General features: G+C 35.9%; 1 protein-coding gene across 2 annotated transcripts in view; it reads right to left on the bottom strand.

Moving 5' to 3' along the window:
• The window catches only part of LOC132789022 (uncharacterized), a 42,413-nt gene that overhangs the window by 6,490 nt on the left and 8,529 nt on the right, over positions 1–27,394 (bottom strand). For both annotated transcript variants that reach the window (XM_060796753.1, XM_060796754.1), the window contains exon 2: positions 25,553–27,183. In XM_060796753.1, the coding sequence (XP_060652736.1) occupies positions 25,553–26,759 (1,207 nt within the window). In that variant the 5' untranslated portion in view covers positions 26,760–27,183. The remainder of the gene's footprint in view (positions 1–25,552; positions 27,184–27,394) is intronic.

Here is a 27,394-nt window from a genome sequence, read left to right as displayed (position 1 = left end):
CTTTTTTCTTTATTTTTCTATTACAATAACAACTAATTTCGATCATAAGTTTTATTAAAAAAAAAAATAAGTTTGGAGTAATTTTGTACTGAAATTTTAATATTTTATAGAAAAAAATAATGATTATTTGCTCAGTAAAAATTATACTGTAGTTTGAATTTAAAATTTTTGAAATTTTTATTTTATGCTCATTATAATACATATAATATATTTTTTTTAATTTAGCTCAATAAAATGTATACTGTTTCTTTAATTTTGAATTTTAATAATAAAATAAATATGTAGAACTATTGAAATTTTTAAGTAATGCTTATTATAAATTATCAAATATATTAATAATATAATGAATTTTTGAAATTTGTGTGAAATAATATATTGGAAATCATTTAATAAATTATTGAAAACTTCATTTTTGCTCATGGATGATTTTTATCATCTAGACAGAAATAAATAACAATGTATTACTGTCAATTTATAATTTTGCCACATAATTAAAAATTATCTTTAAAAAAAAATGTCAAGTACAAAATAAGAATTATTTATGAGTTCTCTTTTTTATCTAACAAATATAAAAAATTAATTTATAGCTTTCATTAGTTTAATCTGTTTAAGGCAAAATTTTTCAATACTATTTTTATCTTCCTTTTTTTTAAGCACATTCACTTCTAAACTTCTTTATGCAATTTTTAAATACAGTAATTAAATGTAGAAAATCAAATTCATATCTAATTTTGTATTATACAATTTAATTTTTTGTATTTTTGATTTCCTAATTATTATCATTATACCCTTCACCATTCTGTATGTCGGGTATCAACAAATTGTGTAAATTGTGTGTCGCTCATGAAAGTCACACTTAATGTCATCTGCTGTAAATGAAAATGTCAAAAAATTGCAGCAACTAAACGTCGCCATCATCGTCGCCATCGCTCGTCATTATCTTTTGGAGGTGATCGGCTGCCAAAGCAATCGCTTGCCAATTATATACGTTTACCTCATCAGCAACAGCAGCCAAAAGCACCTGCCACCCACCACCCACCAAATGGTAGAGAGAGAGACGCAGACGTTTAACACGCGCGCAAATTCGACAATTAGTTTTTGCTGTCGACGCTTGACGTTTAAACTATTTAACATAACATTAACAGAGGCTGTTAAGAGTGCGGCACGCGTCGCAAATTAGCATTTGCCACAAACACAATTGGCAAGTGGAAACTTCCATTCGAAAACAAATTATCAGCATTTCATTAACATTTCTGTTGCCAGCAACAATAACAAAAATGTTGCTAGCAACAACAACTGAAATGTTGCTAGCAAATGAGCTTAGCAACATCGGCTGTTAAGTAACAGCACGTGGGCGACACGTTAACAGCGCTGACCGAAAGTGCACTGCTCCCCCAGCGTTTAACAGCAATGTTAACATATGAAGAGACTGTTAATAAAAGAGAGTGCGAGCACATTCGCTCTTGCGCTGTTAACTGTTAAGAGCGTCGCTTAGTGGAGGCAGCTGCTGACGCGTCTGTTAAAAATCGCGATTATGTAGCCTAACATTACGCAACATAAAACAACAACAACTTTGCCGCGTCGATATCAATAAATGCGAGCATACGCAGCGTTTACTGTTGTTGTTGCTGTTGTTGTGGCAATAGTTATACAAAAATTGTTGATTACATATCAGCCGAAAAATGAGGCAGCAAAGTAATTTGCATTTGCCGCTTAAATTATGATGATGATGTGTGAACATAATGTTTACTCGCATTTGCTTGTTATGTAAAATGTTTGTCAATAACTGTCAAGTGAAGAAAGAAACAGAGAGAGAAAGAGAGAGAGAGAGAGGTTGAGACTTTGCTTTATATTTAGCATAAATGAATTAGTTAGTTAATAAGTTTATTGCTCTTGTCCAGCGCGATAGTTTCGTTATCTCTGGGTCGACTTTATTTCGGTTTCCATTTTCATTTGATTCCCCTGCAGCGACGACTGCTGATAGCCAGCGACCCACATGCCAAAAATGTTAGATAGGGTATCTTCAAGTCTACTTATTTTTAGACGAGTTTTATTACTATCACAATTATTATTGATAATTGTGCACAGTCGACAGAAACGTGCTCAGCCTCAGCTGTGAGATACACATATAAGACTATAAAAGTTGTATTTTAAGCTTATTACAAACAGCCGACACGTTCTGAACACGACTTCCCGTTCGATAAAATCAAGTCGAGTCAAGTGTGTTTGACTGTGAGATACCTGCTACACATATTCTAAAATATACTAAAAAATATACCGCAAAAATACTGTATTTGGTATATCATAAAGTTTAAAATATACGATATTGTCGGCCAAAACTACTATAGAGTGTAATTGACGAAGATATATAAATATACTAAAAATATACCGCAACAAATACTAGATTATACTATTTGGTATATCGATATTATACTACAAAATGTTTCATAGAGTACACAATATCCCAAATTGTCAGACAAAGCAACTTTCGACAGTGAGATATCATATCCATATTTTTAAATATACTAAATATACCACAAAAATACTCAAAATATACTGAAGATTATATTTGGTATATCGAAAGTGTACTATATACACAATATACTTGAATAGTCAAAACTGTGAGATAACCACCCACAAATACTAAAATATACCAAATGTTGTATTTGATTATTGAATAGTCAAAACTGTGAGATAACCACCCACAAATACTAAAATATACCAAATGTTGTATTTGATATATCGACATTCCACTAAAAATGCACCAGAGAGTACAAATTATACCAAATTGCCAGCAAAGCCATGAAATACCAGCTATCCATATTATAAAATATACTGAAAATATACTGTACTACAAAATGTACCATTTAGTATAAAAATATACCACAAAGACCCGATTGCAGTAGACGTTTTTTGTCATACAATATGAACATCGTCTCGCTGATCAAGAATATATATACTTTATAGGGGTTCAAGATGACATCTTATAATACCCTTCTACCTTTAAGGTAACGGGCATAATTACGTATACGCCACCGTGTCGCAAGTCGAAACAGAATTCAATTAGAATTGCCGCCGTTGATCCGCTCGTTGATTGTTGTCAATTTGCACATATTACAAAATGAAAATATAAAACGAAAATTAAAATGAAATGCAAAGCACGCACATTCGTTGCATCCTTTTGGCTTTTGGCTGCGACATTTTCCGTGAGGCTGCAGACAATTTAAGCCCAACTGTTGATAAATTGCATTTGGCCACAGCTAATCGCTATATAAGCTATATATATGAGATATCATATATATATATGTATATATAAACAGAATTTCGACTGCAGCTGTGGCCTCTTCTGGCTGTGTGTTGCATTGAGACTTGAAATCCGATTTCGTCACGTACATTAAAAATCATTTTCGCAATTCGCAATTTGTTGACAAGTGGCCGCCACTTGCTTCTTGCTTCTTTCTGCTTGCCTCTTGCTTCTTGCATAATAAGATAATGAACAATCAAAAAAGAAAATGCGAATCTGATTCAATTTCAGTTCATGATTCATTCTAATATTACGAAACTAGCAAAAAAAAAAGAATTCGGTCGGAAATTTGCCGCATTTTGATCATTGAAATAATGATCATCATGATCACGATCGCGTGTGTAAATGTGTAAAATCAGCTCATTCTCCATTGAGAACTTAACGGGGCAACGCACACACACTCACACACACACAGAACGCAAAAGTCGTTAAACAATTTGCTAAAAATAAACGTTGCGTATACGTCGTGTGGGACTGTGGGCTGGACTGGGCAATAGCTTTGATTATGCTCAGTGCGAAATTGTGTTTAGCACAGTGCAAACACACATAAAAATGCGAATGAACGGACAGTTTATGTAAAACCACATAAAGGAGAAGAGACTGAGAGAGTGAGAGAGATGAAGAGGCGAAGAGACGAAGAAAGCACATGCAAAATGCTGGAACGAAATGCCGCAAAGCGACGCAAAACTGACCCAAATACCCAAATGAATGCCCAGCAACTGAGGCGGAGTGTGTGAAGGGGGAGGCAACTGGAGGAGGAGAAGGAGGAAGCTACAACGAGGCGTTGCTAAGGGCAAAGACTGAATCGGAGTCTCGAGGCTGAGGCGGAGGCAACTTGTTAGTTGAGGCTGCACACACAGAGAGAAAAACATCGAGGCGAATTGATTGATGAAAGAACTAAATGTATTAAGTTGTATTACATTACTTGAATAATTAACAAGTCATTAAACAATTTAATTTAATAAAATAGATTCACTTTAATTCAATAGTCACATTTAAATAAACTAATCATTAGGAACAAATATAATTAAGAATGAAATATTAATATTTCACTATATTTTGTGGTACTTAAAAATAACATAAATGGTATTCAATATTATTCAATTTTGAAAACTCACTTATAAACAAATATCTTAAAGCAAGAACTCATTAGATTTATTTACTCGGATTCCACAAAACGTAGCTCAGTTTTTTATATCGATCAATTTTCGCTTGATGGCGACAACAAAATAACAAAATAGTTTTAACAAAGAGTATTTAGTAATTGACAAAAAAAATGTGTTTATTTATATTTGATTTGATATCTTTGACTTGGGTATCTACAAAAGTCAAAAATACCAAATCAAATAAAAATAAACAAGCAAAAACAATTTTTTGTTGTCAATTACATAAATGCAAAATTATTATAGAATCCAATTGGTTATTATTTTTTATTATCCTGTATTTAATAGATTATCGATTACTATTCTGCTACTCTAATTGGTTATTATTTTTTATTATCCTGTATTTAATAGATTATCGATTACTATTCTGCTATAATATAAATCGCTAGTCTAATTGGTTATTATTTTTTATTATCCTGTATTTAATAGATTCAATTATCGATTACTATTCTGCTATAATATAAATCGCTACTCTAATTACAATGATGTAACTTTATATCATCATTCGAAAACTTGAGATAATCAATGAAGTCTAGATTTAAACGTTGCATTAATTATCATGTGATGTCATCAATTTATAATGATAGTTTTCTTATCCTAAATGGAATGCAAATGAAATCGGAGAATCAATTATAAATCGATTAAAGCCGCGTGTTTATAGAGAGAACTCTATAATATTTGCATATATATTCAATTACTATAATTATCAAACAGAAAATCATTAATTCCTATTAAATAGATTATTTTTTCTATAAATAAATAAGATAATTAGATAATCAGTTAGGTATGGATTAAAACATAGTAACTATATTTTAAATCTTGCATTTCTCATCATTTAATTATGCTTATTATTGAATGAAAACATAATTTCTTAATAATTCTTCATAATTATGTTACTACACCAAATACAATGCTGCAACTTTGAGCCAAACAAAATGTTAATTCACTTGCAATCTTAATTTCTATTTATAATTTAGCATTGGCATTTATTTATTTCTGTCTTTGCTTTTATATAATTGTTGTAATTTTGTAAAGATTTAAACTGAATTAAGCTGAAATAAATAAAAATTTATGTTTAATTACAATAATTATAAATATCTCTTGCTAAATACAACTTAACATCTTTTGAGCAACTTTTAGCAATTTGGATATAATTAAGCATTGATCTAAGCAGCATCTATCAAAAATAAATATAATATTCTATATTTATATAATCATTTATATTTAATCTGTTATATTTAGTTTAAAGAATTAACGAGTTAAATCATTATTTCATACTAAATACAACATTTTCTTTTACTTCTTACAATGTAACTTCTATTTTATTATATAATTAAATATAAATTTATCATCTCATCTCATTGTCATAAGGAATTGTATTCGATATTTCAAAAAAATAATTATTATAATATATTTCAACAGCATCATCATCATTTCATCTTTTATAGCCACACATGAATATTATTAATATATCTATTTAATTGTAATAATCAAACATTATTTTATGCATTTTAATGTTTTCAATGTTTCCACTTTTGAGTATAATTCTCAAATTGAAACTTTGAATGAAGTATAGAAAACACAAAAGCAACTTTTGGTACTCCTGGTATATTAATATACCAAATATAGTCTATGGTATATTTTGTACTCTATGGTATATTTCCAATTTAGTACTATACTCGTATTAATATATCACAACATTTCTCTCAGTGCAAAACCAAAAGCAACTTGTTAGTTTGGGGGGGGTGAAAAGCAGGCAAAAGTTTTGGGTGTGGGCAAAAGGGCAAAGCTGGATTTGATGCCTTTTAGTTTTGGATGTTTTTTGATGTTTGTCCTGCTTCAGAGCTTCAACTTGTTTCCCCCTCTCTTTCATGTTGTGGTTGCCACTCTGTGGTTGGCTTGGATGGAGTCTGTGTGGCAGCTGAAGTTAATTGAGCCAGTTTGAATGGCAAACACGTTGAACATATGCATATATAAAATATATGAACATTTATTTGCTTTAGTTGATTATGAAATCAAGTCATGAGGCAGAAGGCAACATCTGTCTGTGTCTCGATTTGATTGCTATTTAAAATGTTGATTATTTGCAGATGAGTTGAGTTTAAATGCAAATTTATAAATTTACAAATTGTGAATTGCAAATTGTAAATTGTAAATTGGCATTGTTGAGCAGGAAGTGCGACGCTTTGTTTGCGTTTGTGCTTGCTTGCTATTAAACGTTTAATTTGCAGCAGAATTTCACAAAAAGTCCATTAATTATGCTCGCCTCGACTCGACACTCGACGAAAAATTGCGAAATGTGCAAGTGGAAAACGAGGGAAATGCGAATGAATGACAGACATTTGATGTTGTTGTAGTAGTTGAAATTACATTTTAGCACAGTGTTTTAGCAGGCGACGCACGTGGCGTATGCGCAACGTCACTTTTGCATTGCTTGTTGAATTGCATTGATTATTATTATTATTGCTAACGAATTTAGAGGATTTAGTGTCTCAACTCTTGATTGCGATTTAATATGCTACAAATATGAAACTCAACATTGCCAAAAACCAAAAATGTTGCGTCATGTTTGCTGAGTGTTTTTTTTTTTTCTTTCTTTCTGATTTTGCGTGGCGCCGCCCACGAGATGTTGAATGTCAACGCAAGGCGAACAACAACAACAACAACAACAGCAACAACAACATAGCAAAAACAATAAATGGCTATGTTGTAATATTCGCTTTGCTCTTTTTTCGGCTGTCTATTTGCTTGCAAATACTCTACTTGAGAAGTATTTACACAATTTATTCATTTGGACTACATTAATTTGGAATTTTATTTTTGTAGCAATATACCAAGTATATTCTTTGGTATTTTTTAGTTCTCTTTGGTATGTTTTGATCATGGTACTACATTAATATACCATAAGCATTGGTGTATTTTGGTACTTTTTGGTATATTTTGAATGTGATATTATAACAATATACCAAATATAGTATTCGGTATATTTCACTGCTCTATGGTATATTTTGAATGCGGTAGCATATGAATACTCCTTCGGTATATTTTAGTACTTAATGATATATTTTAAATGTACTACTATATCAATATACCAAATATATACTTCGGTATATTCCAGTACTCCGTGGTATATTTTAAATGTTATACTATATCAATATACCAAATACAGTCCTAGACAGTAGTCTATGGCATATTTTAAATGTTTACCAAATAAAGTCTTCGGTATATTTTATATTAATATATTTTGAATGTAGTATTTTACCAAATATAGCCCTTGTAGTATATTTTGATTGTTATACTATTTCAATACACCAACTATAGCCTTAGTATATTTAAGTACTCTATGGAATATTTTGAATGTTATACTATATAAATATACCAAATATAGTACTCTAATAGTATATTTAGTACTCTCTCTCTTTTAAATGTAATGCTATGTTCATATACCAAATATAGCCCACGGTATATTTAAGTACTCAATGGTATATTTTAAATCTAGTACTATATCAAACACAGCCTTCGGTATATTTTAGTACTCCATGGTATATTTTGAACTTATAACAATATGAATATACCAAATGTAGCCTTAGTATATTAAAGTAATCTGTGGTACATTTTGAATGGAGCACCTTCGGCATATTTAAGAATTTTTGTGGTATATTTTTAGTATATTTGTATAATATGGCTATATTGAAAATGAGTAGCAGATATTAATCTGTTTTCCTTTTCTTCTAAAACTATTTTCATTTCGAATGTGTTTATTCATTATTAAAATTTTTTTTTTAGCGTTATATTCACATCAATATAATTTACTATTAAATAATGGTAAATAGTTTTGTTAAGTTGATATTTAAACTGAATAAAGTACTCTCTCAAGCGTATTTATTTGTCGGCATTGCCATCTTCGATTTCTTGTCATTGTTTGCACTCGCATTCAGCGAAGTGTAAAGATTGTCGCTGCTGGCAGACAACACGAAGGCGAAGCCAAAATGGCCAAATGTCAACTCATCGCCGCTGGGTTCAGCGCCAAGGTCAACAGGAAGCTGTGACCAGAAGGGAGAGCAGAGAAGAGAAGAGAGAGAGAGCGAAACAGGAATTGGGAATGGGTTAAATGCGTTACACACACAAAGCTGTCAATTGCGTGAGATGCTCTGGGGAGCGAATGAAACTTGGCTAAAAACATCATTAAAGCTGTTCCGCTGGGACTTCAATGTTTGCTCTTCTCGACTAATGGCATCTTGCTCTATCTCTCCCTCTCTCTCTCTTTCTCTCTTTGTCTAGGTGATTGACCCACACTCTACTGACTGACAATTGGCAACTGCGAACATTTGATTTCGACATTTTTTTGCGACAATTGCGACGCAGTTTCTTGTTCTCCACACTTTTCGGGGGGTACAACAGGGCGTATGCGTCATTTGGCTTATCTACGTACTTCGTTCTTCGTTCCGCGTTCCGTGTTCTGCTTTTTGCGATTGTTCGCCACACAAATATAAACAACAACAACAACAGAAAATAAATAAAAACACACTCATCGCTAGCTCACTTGAAGCGATGTTTCGAATTGCGAATTCGAAATGATTTCAAGGTAAACTCAAACTCAAAAGCGAAATACAAAAAAAAAACCGAAAACAATCTCTATCCAGATATTATATAAGACATCGCTGTGTCTTTTGTTGTTATTTTTTTTTTATTTTTGTGTGCCGCAACCTTCGCGCAATGTGGAGCAACACAACAATTCGTAATACAAATGAACGATTCATAATTTTGCCCGAAATTGAAATCAAATTTTCCAGTTGCAACGTTGCGTTAAAAGCTAAAACAATTTCATAATTTGTTAATATTGTAGAATTATTTGCAATGTTCGATTGCAATTGTTTATGAGCTGCGCGAAATTGTTAAATGCCGCAAGAGCGTGTAATAAACACACAACAACACGCATCAATGAGCAGCCAAAGCAGCGACGCTTACTGCGACGTCAGCAGCGACGCATTCAAGGTTAAACACGCAGCGAGATCTACAGAAGAGTGAAAGGGAGGGGAAGAGGGAGCGCGAACGAAGTTGACAATATTGTTATTTGCTTCCTTATTACATAAGTATAACAGTTTTGAAGTTGCAGTTCATTATTATACTTCTTTGATGCTTTGTATGTGAGCCAGAATATTGTTGTCTGCTTCCTTTTTCACACGTATAACGCTTGGCAGTTTAAAGTATAACAGTTTTGCATTTGATGCTTTGTGCATTGTCATAATTCATAGTGAGCGAGAATATTTTTGTCTGATTCCTTCTTACACAAGTATAACAGTTTGTCAGTCCATTAGAATTATAACAGTTTTGCAGTTGCTCTGCATTGTTATACTTCGTAGTGAGTGAAGTTGGAAATATGGTTGTCTATTTCCTTAATACAAAAGTATAACTGTTTGACAGTTTATTGAAAGTATAACAGTTTTGCAGTTGATGATTTGTAGCGAGAATATTGTTGACTGCTTCATAGTAAGCGACAATATTGTTGTCTGCTTCCTTTTTACACAAGTATAACAGTTTGACAGTTTATTCAAAGTATAACAGTTTTGCAGTTGCTGTTTATTATTATACTTCGTAGTGAGCGAAGTTGAAAATATGGTTGTCTGCTTCCTTCATACAAAAGTATAACAGTTTGACAGTTTATTGAAAGTATAACAGTTTTGCAGTTGATGCTTTGTATGTGAGTGAGAATATCGTTTGCTTCCCTTTTACACAAGTATAACAGTTTGACAATTTCATCGAAGTATAAAAGTTTTGCAGTTGTTATACTTCGTACTGAGCGAAGTTGACAATAAAGTTGTGTGCTTCCTTTTTACACAAGTATAACAGTTTTGCAGTTTATTGAAAGTATAACAGTTTTGCAGTTTATTGGAAGTATAACAGTTTTGCAGAAGTTGCTTTGTATGTGTTGTTATACTTTGTAGTGAGCGAGAATATTGCTGTCTGCTACCTTTTTATAACAGTTTTGCATTTGCTCTACATAGTTATACTTAGAAGTGCGTGTTATTGTTATTGTTATGACGACAGCTGCTATTATTGTCGTTGTGGTTTGGTGTTAAGCCCGCAGCTTATGCAATTGAGTCGCTGACCAAAGAGTCCGACACAGCTGATAAGCCAACGCGTATTACGTCGCTTGTCTTCTTGTTCTGTTCTGCAGTCTTATCGTAAAGTGCGTTGGCTGCGCGCCCACAGATGGCGCCACCAAACTGCCCAACATGCTGTGCTCCCGTTCTAACTCACACCATTCTCCTACTTGTCACCATATGTTGGCTATTGACTTTTGTACGGGCTCTTGGCCATATGTTGGCGTTGACATTTGATAAATGTTCTCGCTTCAGTATGTGTGCAAGTATGTGTATGTGTGTGTGCAGACAAACTTCCCACACTTCCGTTTGCACTTCCGGAACGTGGTCAGGCGTTTTTTGACGCGTAGTTAATTGATTTCTGAGACACCCTCGACAGCAAAACCATCATGCCACACACACACCACATGCCACATATCACACCATGGACACTTGTGCCCCGCTAATCCATTTAAAATAAATGTACGACAACAAATGGAACCATTGACCAGCAACAGGGGAGCTTGGGATGGCCTCTTTGATTCTTTTGAGCAATGGCTATTTTTACGGCTGAACTATTTTTGGGACAGCAGCGGCAGCTGTAGAGACGCTGACAGCGGGCAGACGCTTATATAACGACATCGACATAGGCGCAAACAGCCCCTAACGATGGCCAAAGAGACGAAACAGACCCGAAAAAAAAATGGAATGAAAAAAAAAAGACTGACAAGCAAACCGGCTTTTTATGCAAAGCTGCCAAAATTGAAGCACTCGAAAAGAGCGAAGAGAGTGTGGAGGGGGACTAGCATAAGCATTGCGTGAGCGTTGTGCTTGTGCAACAACAGCAAGAGCGCAAGAGTCAAGGCAAGAAAGAAAAAAAGAGAGCACGGCTTACGAAACACAAACCAACAGCAACAGGGCCAAAGAGCAAACCACGCGCAACACCAAGAGAGAGAGAGAGAGTGACAGTAAGAGCGGCGCAAAGCTTATGCTGTGTGACTGCAGAGCGAGAGAGCGCAAGCTTGGCTTATGTCAAAATTTTGACAGTTGTGCTGTGCGCTCTCTTCGTATGGCAAAGCCAAAAAAGTATGTCAAAGTCAAACGTCGCAGTCGCTGCTGCAGTCGGCGTCGACGCTGCCGCTGTCGCATTACTAAACATTGCTGCTGCTGAGGCTGCTGCTGCCGTTGGCGACGTCACTTTTTATTATGTTTGTTTGGTAAGTGGAGCTGTGGTTATGTAAGCCCAGCAGGCAGGCAAGCAGGCAGCAGCCAAGCCAACTTGTTGGCCATCGACGACGTCGTCATCGTTACGTTATGTTACGTTACGTTAAGCCCAAACCCAAAGCTCTTCTCTCACACGCTCCTCTTAGTCTTTTGTCTTTTTCACGCCGTTTATAGCGCCCCCCTCCCGTTGCTCTTGCTCTTCTGCAGCACTCATTTGTTTGTTGCCAATTTCAACGCTTGACTTTTTGCGTCGGTGTCGACATCGAGTAGGAGGGGGAAACTGAAGATGAAGACGGCGAACAGAAAATTAAATCGTGATTTGTAAATGCGCTCAATTTTTCTCGTCTCGCTCGCCTTTTATGCATGGTAAGCTTAAGGGAGAGGGAGACGGAGAGTTGGAAGGAAAGGGAGTGAATTTGGCAATTTTGTAATAATTTTTTTTGCTTTTGTTTTTTTTTGTGTATGTTGCTTCGCTGCGATTAAATAATCAACAACAATGTGGCAACAAGCAAACACACACACACACACTCAGTTTGAAAGTGATTGTGTTGTTATCTTGTGTCATTCTTCAGTGTTCAGTGTTGCATAACCTTCGATTTCGATGCTGTGTTAATCTTCACTTTCTAGGCGCCTTGATTCTTTATGCTTGCATAACGATAATTACACGACGAGTAGAACTAATTTCTCTACAGTCAAGTCAGTATATTTGTCATACTCTCGTAATTCAAATGAAATTTCATTTGTCAGCTTTACAACGTTCTCAATGAATACGTAATGAGCTTTGTCAGCAGCCCCTTTTTCAGAAACTAAAAGCTTCCATGAACTTTTCATTTAATTTGCGGCAGTTGCTTCGTTCTCTTCATCTTCTACTTCTTCTTCTTCTTCTTACAACCACCTGTCTGTCATTCGTTGGGGGATTCGTCATGGAAGCAACTGTTGCATAACTTGCGGCGTACACACTCCCTCTTGCTCTCTCTCTCCCTCCCCCACACTCAACAAACACACACACACACTCAAACACAAAGGGAAGTCGTTTTAGACAATGCGATAGCTCAATTGTGTGGCAAATTGAAATGCTTCGATTCGCCATTGTTTCTATGGCACTTTGCGATAGCGATTTTCTTTGTCTCCGGCAATTTGAAGTTTGCCCTTTTGACTCCTCGAACTTTGAGTTGAGTTGTGTTGTGTTACGTTGTGAGTAGTTGAGTTAAATCTTGCCAAATCAGATCGCAAGTTGTCAGCTAAAGAGATCTACTCCTACACACACACACACATCAAACTATTTGCCTGCTGTCTCTGTCTGCCCACTTGGTTCACTCGTGTGCCGATTACTCAATAGACGCAAATGATTGTTGCAATTGCAGTTCGCCTGCTGATTGCCGTCAAATCGCTTATACAGTTACAACAGCGATAAAGCGAACACGAGCGACAACAACAACAGCAACAACAACAGCGACAGCTGCATGAGCTAAGTTCTATGACATAACTGTAATTCAAATGCGCTCTCGCGAGAGCCGCACCAAGAGCTTCAAAAATCCAAAATGAGAGAGAGAGCGCCCAAGCAAAAGCGAGAGAGCGCACACAACGTGTGGGTTGCTGTTGTTGAGTGCAAGCGAGCAAGCAAGCGAACGCAAACGACTTAGTTTTGATTTGTTGTTGTTATTGCAGTCGTTGCTGCTGCTGCTGCTGCTGCAATTGAGTAATCCCAATGTTGTTGCTTTTGCTGTCGTCGCTGCTGTTTGTTTACAAATGTTGAAAGTGAATTTTCAATTGCAATTCACAATTACAATTTACAATAGAATATTACTTAATAGGTAATTGGCGCAAATCTAAACTGAACAGCGTGAGTCACACACAAGTCAATGCGGCGTTGCCAGACTGTTGTTGTTATTATTACAGCAGCCCGTTACTTTTCCTTTTTGCTTTTATTTCGCTTGTTTTGTTGTTGCTGTTGTTGAGCTCTTGGCTAATGAGGACAACAATTGCAGTTGCGGCAACTCTGGCTGCAAATCCCGTTGCCATTTGGATTTTTGGTTTTCGGTTTGCGCTTTTTTGCTTGCAGTATTTTTTGTCTTTTTTTTTGAGCTAGTATCGCGCCCGTCGGGCCTCATTATGCAATTACAAAGCGCATTTTGCAAACATATTTTCAACAGAGCGACCCAAAAGACGCCAAAGACTTTAAACGCCCGCGCGAGCGTTTTTGTAGTATGCAAAAGCCAGAGAGAGAGGAGGGGGATGAGAGAAGGGAGAGGAACTGCAGTTGAGCTCCATAATGTGCTGTCGTTCAGTTTTAATTAAGACAAGGCGCAGTAACAAATTTGTCTGAGTGTGTGTGTGTGTGTGTGTATTTGTGTAGGAATATTTTATGTACTTATAAGTACTGCATATCAGTAACAGCGCATGTGTGTGTGTGTGTAGACTAAGGCGACTGAATATTACATCACTCTGCTTGGCCAGACAGAATTTTGCATGCGTCGCGTTTGCGAGGCTGAAGTCAGGGCCGCTGCTCGGGGTGAAGTCAGGGCCGCATTGCGGGTTCGAGCTGCAGGGCTGTGGGCGTGGCTCTTGCAATGTTGCTGGCAGCAGCAAATTTTGTCGAGTTATTACTCTGAATGTTATGCTGGTGTTTTGTTAAGCATTAACATATTATTATCATTTTTATTATTATGACTTTTATTGTTATTGTTATGGTTATGCAGGCATATTACTTGTTACGACTTCTTCTTCTGTCCAAGAAGGTGGCTCCAATGGCATTGGCATTAAATATGATATGCATAACATGCATATTACGTAACAAATAAGCTCAAGTACGAATATTCTTAAGGCTAAGCAGAAATGAACTCGTGCTGACAGGGTTCAGAGAGTATTATCGAAGAGCATAGATTGTTCTACAGGCGTTGGTATTATGCTTAACATTAGAGCATAGTATTTTATTTTGAAATATACCACAATAATAGATCTAGTTTGTGATATTATAAAGCAAAAAAGTAAAATTTTGTTTTTAAGGGAAATTCTAATTTTGGAAAACATTTATAATTCTTAAAAGGCTTTATTTCAACTGTCTTCTTCATAAATAATAAATGCAGAAACCCTAAAAAATCATTATAGATTGTAAAAATAATATGTAAGTATACGAAACTAAGCAAGGCAGTGACGAATTTGCTTTTCAGCTTAAAAAATTTGAATTTCAAAAGATTTCTACAACGAGAAAAAAACAAATATAGATTAAAAACAAGATTGCAAATCTAGATTTAACATTTTTTTTTAATCTTAAAAAATCTTCATATAAAATTTTCAGGTTGAAAAACGTTGATCGTAATACAAGAATAAACACTTTTGGTTAAATTTTGACGACATATATTCATATATTCATAATTATTCCAGATATTAAGACGTTTTTCATTTCTGTGTTCTAATAAAAAAAAATACAAAAAATATAATAATTAAATATTTTTCATTTTTTTTATATAATAAAAATCTGTAAGTAAACGAAACTAAACAATCTAGTGCACTACACATAATTTGAGCTTGTTCACTAATCCATAGAAGATTGAAATTTGAGATAAATTTAAGTTAGGAACTCTTACAATACTTCCCCTAAATAAGAAGAGGGTATCTCGCAGTCAAGCTCCCTCGACTCTCATTTTCTACACGTTTCATTTATGATAGTTATTTGTTGCGAGGCAAAGAACGGAAGTATCTAGAATTGACTGCCACACCTTCAACTAGCAAACCGACAACTTTCAATTACTTTCAAGGCATTTTTGTTGACGGCCCCGCCCACTTCCCCTACGGAGGTGGGAGCACGTAAATATTTGAGTAGAAACAATTTCTGGGCCACAAGTCTCATTGCAATCGTATTGTCGAGCATTTTTCTGCAGTTCTTTTATTGTATTTGGTTCTTTTTGTTTTTTATTTTTTTTGCATTTTTCAGCTGTGAAAAAGAAAGTAAGAAAAATGTGCGCTGGCATTTCAGCAATGTGCGCCAGACTTGAGCATTTGTCTAGAAGGGGGCAGCACAAATAAATAGCAATGAGACACAGAGACACACACTCGCAGAGAGAGTCAAAGGCGTCGCATGCCAGAGCAACTGAAAGTATCTGCAAGATACAATTGGGGAATGCCGGCAATGCAGCGACAAGCTGGCAGGCAAGAAGTTGAATCCAATTCTCGAGGTGGCGTCTCGTCAAATAACTAAACAACAAACAGACGCAATATTAACACATTATTATAATGTGTGTGCTAGACGAAAGTGAAGGGGGAGGGGCAAGAGATACAGATACAGACGGGAGATATGGCAAATGTCTTTGGCTCAAGGCCATGCCCAGCTGCTGGTCATTAAACTTTCCCTCGATTCATGCGATTCACGATTCGCAGCTTGCGACTTTCGACTCTCTTTGTTCGCTTGAACAATTGTTCTCCAAATGCGCATAAAGTGACCAGAAGAAAAATATATAAAGGCTACAAAATCGGTTAATATAAATATACTATATCTCCCAGTTGGCTAATTAAAAACGGCAGCCAGAAAACAAATGTTAATTAGTGCACTCACTTTGAATGATTGCGGTGCCAAGAGAGGGGAAACGAATGACGCCAACGACGAAAAAGAAATAAAAATAAAAGTATAACAAAAAAAACAAATGAGAAAGCTATATCGAACACACTCGACTGTGAGATACCCGCTATTATTCTTAAAATATACCGAAAATTTATTAAAAATACTAAAAATATACCGTCGACTTTGGTATGTTGATACTGCTACACTCAATTAACTATTTTGGTATATTTAAATAGTAGTACATTCGAAATATACCAGAGTGGAACATATAATATGGCTATATTTGGTATATTTATATAGTTATACATTCGAAATATGCCAAATGGTATTAAGATGTACTGCATCTACGTTTGGTATATTGATATATCATTTCATTCAAAATATTCCAAAGTGTACTAAAATATACTAAGTATATAATTGGTATATTTATATAGTACTACATTCGAAATATACCAAATAGTATTAACATATACTACATCTAAGTTTGGTATATTGACATATCATTGCATTCACAATATACCAAAGTGTACTAAAATATACTAAGTATATATTTGGTATAATTATATATTACTACGTTAAAATTATACCAAAGAGTACTAAAATATACCAAGGTATATCATTTCATTCATAATATACCAAAGTATACTAAAATATACTAAGTATATGTTTGGTATATTTCTATATTACTACATTAAAAATACACCAAAGAGTATTAAAATATACCAAGGTATATTCATATAGTACTCCACTCAGAATATAACATTTAGTACTAACAAATACTAAGGCTATGTTTGGTATATTGATATAGGAATGTATTCAAAGTATTTCACACATAGCACTAAGATATACCAAGACTACATATGGTATATTCATATATAGTACTACAATCAAAATATACCAAATTTTCAGTCAAATGCAACTAAGACCCGTTGTAAGTAGATGCTGATCACTTTATAAGGTCTGAGGTACTTTTTTCTCCCTACTACAAATATTTCCTGCGGGCACAAAGTTATAATGCCCTTCTACCCTATGGGTAGCGGGTATGACAAATGGGAATAACATTAAATACACAGTATATTTCTAGAGAGTTGAGAGACCTCAAAGTGAGTGTGAGAGTGAATAAGCAAGTGAATACATACATTTGTGAGTGTGTGCGTATGAATAGTATACGAATTTGATAGTCGCTTTTATCAGCTGTTTTTTCAGCTGACAGTCGGACAAGTCACAACAAGTCACATGGATACACAAGTGTGTGTGTGTGTGTTTGTGTGTTTTTACTGATACGATAATCGGTCATATCTGTGGCATGTATTTGGGTGATGGTCATACGATAATTATATCTCTCTCCTCTCCCTTTCTCATTCTCTCTCCTCCTCTTAAAAGCCTTTTCGAATTAGCTGCGCAATTTCGCCCATTTTTCCATAGAAAGTGCAATGGCTTTTATCGCTCAAACTGAAATTGGCCGAAAACAACACAAACACAAACACAAAAACAAACACAGAGCGAAAGCGAGGCAAGTTCAGGGCCGAATTCTAGGCAAATAGAACGACCGCAGCAATGTGGCAACTTTTAATCAGCTGCGAGCAGCAATTGGTAAGTAATCATGGCGATTAACTACGAAACATTTGACTAATGAATCACCCATTATAAGCATACCTTTTAACCAATTAAAAGAGAGCTAGGAAATATGCATTTTGTGGTTTGTTGGAAGTGAAATGAAAAGGTAAGTTTATACAGTGAACAAAAAACATTCTATAATCAAAGAAACAAGCTGAAATTATATTGACATGAAACATCCAGAATAAATTATAGCATGAAAGCAAGACTTTACTTCTAGAATAATTATATACTGCAGATTCTTGAAATTTAAGAATATTTTCTTAATTTAGGAATGTAATAATATCAGAATTAAATGCAGAAAATAAATTCTTAAATCAATACTAAAGTTGTATAACAATTCTGGATTGGAAATTCGAAAATATATTTATAATTTCAACATGGAAAAACGTCAAATTTGAATCAGAAAATAAATTGGTACATCAACACCAAAGTTTTAGAATACTTCTAGATTAAAAACTACAGAATATGTTCATTCATTATTTAAATATGAAAAATTGTCAAAAATGAACTTTGATCAGATGTTTTTAAAGCAAAAATAAAAAAAACAAAATTTCTGTGACAAATTGAGATTAAACATTTTGGAAAGTTAATATATATACATACATATATATTCTTAAGAAATGCCCAAAATATTAATTTTGAATCGAGATAATAGTTCTCAAATAAATCTAGCATTGCGGTATTTATTCAAGCGAGAATCTAAATTCAAGAGCAAATCTAGAATAATTTGTTTACTCCAGATTTCTTTTCTAGTATTATTTCCTCTTTACAAAAAACTAATTCTTATCATATTATTAAAACGAGAAATAAAAGTTCTTGAATAAAGTAGAAAAGAATAAAAACGTTGAGTTTCAAAACTTTTTGATATAAATTAAATTATAAAAAATTATTTATTTGGTCTATCAACAAGTTTTCAAACACAAATCTTTTATGTTATTATACTTGTTTTTCTAGCTAAGTTAACTAGAACTATATTGAAAAAAAGTATTGAAATTTGCAGATATTAAGTTTCAACTGATTTTCTATGATTATAACAAAAATGTGTACTCCAAAAAACTGCAATTGAATTGCTGATTAATTTAACTGCATTCATACCTATGCGCTTGCCACAAATTGAAATGTGTTTTTCATGAATTTGAGGGAAAGAGAACAGAGGAAAGAACATTCTGCAGGGTATCTCATTGTTTACCTTGTTGGTTTTGTATTTGCTTTACATTCGTTTGACCTCATTAGCGAAATGAGTTCTACGAAAGTACAAATATCATTTCAGTTAGCTGCTAATTAAACGCGACCCCGCAACGTTAATCCATAAAATCAAATAGGCAGGCGACCAGACCAGAAAAGAGTAGGAGAGAAGAGAAGCAGAACGATGAGAAGGAGAAGAGGAAAACAGGGGAATTGGTTAACCGCCTCCGCACGTAGCTGAGCCGAAATAATTGCATGGCGCGTGCTAAATTCTTTTGGCCATTTCCACATTTAATGCACCTTTTGTGGTCAGCAGCAGAGAAACAGAGCAACACACACGCCATCAAATTATACGGCGATCTATGAGTGAGATACGCGAAATAAGTATATTATTCTTTTATATACATAAATTACAATGCTGTGGCTGTGGCTTTGGCTGCGCGTGTGGAGACCACTAAATAAAAAAAAAGGCCAAAAGCAGCAACAGTCGAGAGCACATTGCATGACACATGAGCATTTTCCAGCTGCAGCAAAACATTTCCCTCTCTCCCCCCATTTTCGTTGTTTGGCTAAAATGTATTCAGGCCAAGTCCTCGCGGCGGTTTAACAACTCTTTACACTTAGCCAAGCCGAAATATAAAAAAGCGGCCAGCGAGCAAACACGTTTTTGTGGTACCCTGCATGAAGGGCAATAAAAGGTGTATTTATTTTTTATAAGGCAGATTGTTCTCTCTTTTCTGTTCTCTTTTAGTCAAATGCATAAAAAAGATGTATCAATTTGTGACCACAATAAACAGCTGATGCATAAAATATGACAACTAACGAGTGCCTTAAAGTCGAGCAGACTTACAAATAATAAATCTAGCTCATTGCTCTTTTATCTGCTTAAATCTATAAACAAAACTTATTTCAATTTGTGGTAAGCAAAACTATAAACAATTGATGCGTAAAACATTGCAACTAACGAGTGTCTCAAAGTCGAGCAGTCTTCTCTTCTACTCCGCTATGAAGGCCAGACTTTCATCTACTTGCTTTCACCTTCAGAAATCTATAAAAATTTCTATCAATTTGCGACAAGCATCACTGTACATAAAAAAGGAGAGTCATCTCTATGCTCTTGACCTCCTCAAATCAATAAAAAAGATATTTCAATTTGTGGCCAGCCATAAATAGATGCTGTCTTAAAATCGAGCAGTTTTATTGCATGCATGCAGGAATAAAGCTAGCTCAGCTCTTTTTTATCTACTCAAGTCAATAAAAACCATTCTATTTTGTGGGAAGCAGCAATTATAAACAGCTGCTGAACCAGCAATGCAACTAACGAGTACTTCAAAAACGAGCAGACTTCTCTTTTTTTGCACTATAAGAGCTAGAAAGAATAAAGCTGACTAAGTTCTCTTAACTTACCAACTCCAATTTTTAAAAAAACATATTTCAATTTGTGAGTGCATGAAATATGACAACTAAAGAGTGCTTCAAAGTCGAGTTCTCTTGATGAAAGCTATACTATCTCTATATTCTTTAACCTACACAAATTTTTAAACATGATATTTTAATTTGCGACTAGCATCACTATTAGCAACTTACTTCTCTTCTTCACTATGCCAATGCCAGAGTTTCCTCGCTTGGCAATTAACGAGTAGCTTAAGGTCTAGCAGAATTCTCTTCTACTGCGCTATGAAAGCTATAGTTACTTTGGTACTCTTTCACCTTTTCAAATCTATAAAAAAGATATTTCATTTTGTGGTTTCTTCATAAAAAAGTCGAGCACTCTTGCTTTTATGAAATAAAGAGTTATCTCTAAGCATGTCAACTAATGAGTGCCTTAAAGTCGAGCTGCACTTGCAACTCGCTGTTTCAGTTTAGTGTATTTCGTTGTTAGCTCAGCTCAGTTGTAATTGCGAATTCTGATGGTTGTGTGGGAAGCGTGTGTGTGGCAAGTGTGGCAACTGCACGAGGTCGACGACTACATTAGCAGCTCTCTCTATGAGGCAGTGTTGCGGTTGGGTGTTGGTAATCTTCTTGATGTCTGGCACGTGTTGTGGCTCATTTAGTGCTCGCTGTTAAGTGCCTTCCATCGCAAACAACCTCAACTCTTGACTGATGTGCAGAAAGAGAGAGAGAGAGACAGAGAGAGAGAGAGAGTACACTTGTCTAGCCTGATTTAAATGCTGCCACTTGATTCAGAGTCCTCGCCACAGTCTCACAACGTCTCATTGTCAACGTCAAGTGGCCTTTGGCTCTGATATATTTATGCAAGCCAACACTGCGTATGCGTTATATGTATGTGCTGAAGCAAAGCTTTGTTATTTGTTCGCCTAATTGGCTTCGAGTTCAGTTAACCACGATGACTTGCCAAAAATGTTGTATTATCAACAAATAAAAAAAAATATGTGTTTATGTGCTGCGCTGTATTTTAAACATTTTTTCGTGCTCATTTCTTATGCCCTGATTTCGACTATTTTTTTTTTGGTTGTTGTTTATCAGCACAAAAGTCAATAACTGATTGCGCGAAGAGAACCTCAAAAAAATAACAAACAATGCTTATAAATAGCGCCTAGATAGTCCAACCAAAGAAAAAGAGAATGAGAATGTGTGTGTGCGTGTGTGTGCAAGTGTATGTGTGTGATTACGTGTGACTCTGGCGGCGTTTGTCTTGTGGCTCTGATTTGTGACTTCGCTTGCTCAACTGCACTTGGGACAGCCAAAGCTAAAGCAAATCGTATGATGCGGCCAATCAATACACAGAACTGTTTTGTTGACTGTTTTCTGTTTATTGAAGCGAATCAAAAACAACAACAACGACAACAAGCGCGGTAATTATAAAGGCCACAAGACAAGGCGACAAGCTCTCAAAGTCACGCAACAGTTTGATATGCACAGAGAAAAATTTCAATTCTAGAAAACTTTAATTCAACATAAACAGATTTGAATAAAGAATATGAGAATTTTAAGTTAAATATAATATATAAATAAATTCTGCATTAGTTGATGTTTAACTTTTCATTAATTTACATTTATCAAGGCATTATAATAGTACTTTACAAATACTTTTTGTAATATCAAATGGTTTGATTTTATTTTCATACATTTTCAAGATTTCAAATTAATGAAATAAATAAATTCCTTAGAATCTCTTTTTTGGTACTTCAAGCTGTGAACTTCGAATTTTTGTCTCGAAGTTGCGTTCATATAAGTATTTTTCAATCGGTCGTAAGCACTGCTATTTGAAAGTTCACAGCTGCAAGTTCCAAAGAGAGAAGTACTAAACATTCTAAAAAGGAATAATTCAGAATTTATTTATAAAGTACATTTCAGAATTTTTTCGGATTCAACTGTTTTGGTTGAAGATAATAGTTCACAGCTGTAAGTTCCATAGATTGAAGTACTAAGGAATCTAAGAAAGAATAATTCAGAATTTACTTAAAAAGTATGATTCAGATTTTTTTTTTCGAAATCAACTGTTTTGCTTGGAGATAATAGATATGTATTACTTTGTTTTCAATTTTTTTTTTTTAGGTGTCAAGCTTATATTTCATATATTCTTTTCTGTAAATCAACCTCTTGAAGATTTCAAATCAATCATATAATTTCGTTTGTTTAAGCTTTCATACATATATATTTTGACTTTGTTTTTATTATTTTTGTTAAAGTGCCAAGCTATATTTAAATGTCAGAGATACTTTTGACAATCTATAAATACTTTGGAAAAGTGAAAATAATAAATGCTGCCCTAGTTTTTATATATTCATTATGGATTTAAATATATTTTCTCACTAAAATTCACATTAATTTCAAGCCATTTTTATATTTGTTTAAAAAAAACATAAATTGTCAATTTCTGGCTTTCAGCTTGTAATTTGTACTTATAATAAACACAAATTGTCAATCACTTGCTTTCAGCCTGTAATTTTCTCTCAGTGCTTTAGCCAGAAATCGTATCGACATCTGGCAAACCAAAACAAACACACCTGGTATTTCGTCGTTATGGCTGTCGCATATAATTTGTATCTGAATGCTTAAGTGGCACTTCACTTTTCAGATACTTTGGCGCAAGGTCACGCGGAACTCTTTGAACATGATCTGGCCGAAGAAACTTCTGCCTGCTTCAATGGGAAAATCAAAAATCAGGCCAGCTAAGTAGTTTAATTTTCACAATCGCTTTTCCGTTGTGTGTTTGCTTTGCTTTGCTTTGTGTTTTCCCCCGTCTCATTCTGTCAGCTTATTTGAGGTAATTGTTAAACGTTTCATGTAGCAGATGCCATGCAGTCACAGTCAAGTGTCTATGGCCTGGTATTTCTCAGCATGTTTGATGGATTTCTAAGTGCGTGGATCGCTGTGATTTTTCAAAAAACGCCACAAAATACGTATACGCAGCGTGTTCGCTCAAACTATTTGTATTTGTTTTTGTGTGTTGGAGGAGCTGTCGGACGCTAAGGCGAAGGCGACAAAAAAGTGACGGGGCGAATGATTAATTAGCTGTTATTTCGGTGCTCAGTGTTCTGAGTGTGTTTGTTGTGTGTGAGTGTGGCAGGGAAAAGCCTGCAATGAGTTGACTCAGCGCCTCAATTATTCATGCCCAGTGATTCCATCTGTCTGCAAATGAATCGAGTGGAACTAGAAGTTCAAAGTGAAAGAGACAGAGAGAGAGAGAGAGAGTTCACCTTTAAGTTCGCTTTCCCAAGTGTCATGGTTTATTTACTTTGAATTTGCCACATGAATATTTAATAATCGAAAGTCCTTGGCACACACACAGAGCAGAAGCAACTCAATTAGAGCAGCGACCAGCACACAAAGAGTTGACAAATGATGCTCCCTCTTCTCTCTGTGCTCCCGTTGTACTCCCATTACGCATACGACCTGTTTGCCATGCCAAGAGGCCTTGACAACTGGTCTAAAGTGGAGGCGGCAGCCAATGAAAACTTGTTGCGCAGTTCACAGCACTTGCTGACGTCAGCATGAAGTTTAGCTGGTTAGCTAGTGTGTGTGTGTGTGTGTGTGTGGGCGTGGCCCACCTCCCTCTTTTATTGATTTGCCGAGCTAGTTCCCTAAGCACTCAGCAACCAGAAACCAGCACCCAACACGCCCCAAGCACACAAAGCTGAGCGTTGCGCGCGTCAGCAGATTCCACCCAAGGGAAAGTTCAGTCAGTCACTCCGTCAATCAGCGAGGATATCAGAAAGCTATTCAATCGTATTACATTTGCAACGCATGCAGACGAGCACTCAGCGGTGCTTTTAAACTCAAGCTTAGCAAGTCAAGCGCACTACAACACAAGTTACATTTGGGATCAATCAGTCAATCAATCGAATTACATTTCACTACTATTCCACACTAAATGAAAATGTTATGCAGCACTTCAATAACATGAGGACAGTTCAATTACGATTGAATTTCCGTTTAGAATGAATCATTCAGTAAACAATAAAGAATATCAATCATTCAGTATAGAATAAAGAACGTGAATCATACATCATGGAATAAAGAACGTCAATCAATTGTGCCTGGACTTAATTAACATTCATAGTCCCGCATAGTGATTCAATTCAGTCAACCTGTATGTCAATTAATAGTACTTTAAGTCGAAATGCAATAGTGAATTAATCATACTGCACTTAAATAATGTTAAGTCATTGTTTGGATCAATCAAGAAATTAGGCTATCAATCGTACTACAACAAAGATTCCATTTACATTCAATCAGTCAGAAAATACATATTCAAAACATAACGAACATTCATATTTACTAAGAGTGTTTGATCAATCAGTACATCAATCGTATTACAGTACATCAATCGTATTCTGTTCAGACTAAATCAGTCAGTCAATCAAATACTGAGGACTTAGTCCATCATTCTGCACTTAAATAACATTGAAGTATCCACGCAATCAAGGAGTCAATCATTAAATCATTAAATCAATCATACTATAACAAAAATTGTGTCTAGCATCAATCAGTCAGTCAATCAACTTCTAAGGGAGGAGTCAATGAACCAAACCGCACTTAAATAACATTCATGTTTCCACACAATGTGCGTCAATCATTAAGTCATTCAATCAATCGTACTATAATAGAAATTCCGTATAGTATCAATCAGTCAGTCAATCAACTACTCAATGAGGACTCAATATATTATACTTCACTTATGTCATACAATCAATCGTAACAGGAATTCTGTTTAGAATCAATCAGTCAGTCAATCAACTACTTAGTGAGAAGTCAATCCATTCAACTGCACTTCAATAACATTAACTTTTCCGGATAAAAGTCTGACTTAATCAGATAGTCAATCAATGAATCATTCTTTAAAAGAAATCTTCACTTCAATAGCATTAACTTTTCCCCACAAAAGTCTGATTCAATCTTAAAGTCAATCAATCAATCATTCTTCAATAGAAATGCTTATGTGACTCACCTTTCTCCAGGCTGGCGTTGCAGAACTTGAGCGCATCATCAAGCCTGTTGAGATGCATGCAACTGGCGGCGCGTTCGATGATCTTCTTGGCCAGCAACTCCGGTCCCCACCACTTCTCTACCAAGCGTCTGACAAGCACATCGGGCATGAATTTCATGGCCGTAGACACGCCCAGCGCATAGCCGCCCGCTAAAGCGGATGCCGAACTAGTCGAGGCCATCGTTGTGGTTGCCGTGGCTGTGGTGGATGCCACCGTTGTGGTGGTCACCGTGGTGGGTGCCGCATTCAATGCAAACCTCGGTCCGAGTTCAAAGGGAAAAGTGCTTTGCGGACTCAAAGCTGACGCAATGGTGTTGTAGTTGTTGTTATTGTAGTTGTTGCTGTTGACTCCGATGCTGGACGTTGGCGTTGTGGCCGGACTGGAGCTGCTGGTGCTGGTCAGTGCCACAGCTGCTTGAGGCATGCGTTCGGCGCTGCGGGGAAACTTCACCAAGCAGATGTTGCACTGCGTGATCGTTTCACAACACTGGCCGCAAAAAGTGTGACCACAATTCGTGGTGACAGGACCACGCAACATATCCCTACACAACGGACACAGCAACGGATCGTAATCATCGCTGTCCGTTGGACTGGGGACGCATAGTTCTCGCGTTGGGGCATGCAACTCGAGGAGATCGGATGCCACATCGGCGGACAAATCCAAACCCATCGGCCAATCGTCCATATGTTGTTGCTTCGCAGAGTGTTGTTGGTAGCGCGTCGAGGTGGTGGTGGGCATGGTCGTTGTGGGCGTTGTGGGCCTGCCAATGCCGAACTGCCGCACGAGGGCTGTCAATGCGCTGGCAAGGGCTGCCAACTTGTCGAGCGGGACATGTCCATCTGGCTGGCGACTCGCAATCATTTCGTACGCATCGAAGGCTTGCGGTAAATTTCCGTAGCGGACAAACGATTCGCCCAGCAACAACGACAGCTCTAGCTGATTGTTGCTGAGACTTTGCAGCAGCGCATGCAACGTGTGTGTTGAGCTGCGTGTTGCAGCGTTGCCTTGATGCAGTTGCTGTTGTTGTTGTTGCTGCTGCTGATGTTGTTGTTGCTGTTGTTGTTGCAGTTGCAGTTGCATTTGTTGTTGGTTCTCCTTGCGCAACGCTTTGAGAGCACGCTTGGTGGCCACCGAGGGCTTCATGTAACAGCCCTGAGAGAGCGGCATGGCGACAGCTGTTGCTCTTGTTCTTCTAACGTCGTTGTTGCTGCTGTTGCTGTGTAGCTGGCCGTGGTCACGTATGCGACACGACGACGACGAAGCGTCGCCAGTAATTTGCCTCGGAGTCTCTCTCGCTGCTTTGATTTGTTTATGCTATAATATTTATATTTATAACTTTGTATTTGAATTTGAATTTATATCTGTATTTTTGTATTTGCTTTGTATTTGATTTCTTTTCGTGTATTTGCATGCACTTCACATTAAGCTTAAGCTCTGCTCTGCTCTGGTCCGCTCAATTAAACACTGCACTCGGGACCTTTTAAGCACTTTATTTATAAACACATGTATTTTACTTTTTTTATAATTTCTTATTTCTTGGAGTAGTTAGTTGTTACTCTCTTTGTTGTTGTTGTTGTTGTGGGTTGAGCAGCTGAAAGTAGAAGACAAAACGAAACGAGAAATGAATGAGAAATGCGAAATGAACTGAGAAATCAACTCGGTATTGTGTCTGTTGTGTATGAATTTTTACGTAACGTACAAAATGCCGTTTGCGTTTTGTCCGATTCTGTTCTGCCGCCATCGCAGCTTTTGATTCTGTTTTATAATTCACACAAGCACACACATACACGTACACATACGTA

This window comes from Drosophila nasuta, chromosome 3 (genome assembly GCF_023558535.2).
Source record: "Drosophila nasuta strain 15112-1781.00 chromosome 3, ASM2355853v1, whole genome shotgun sequence".
Lineage (NCBI taxonomy): Eukaryota > Metazoa > Arthropoda > Insecta > Diptera > Drosophilidae > Drosophila > Drosophila nasuta.
This window is presented reverse-complemented; position numbering and strand designations above follow the sequence as displayed.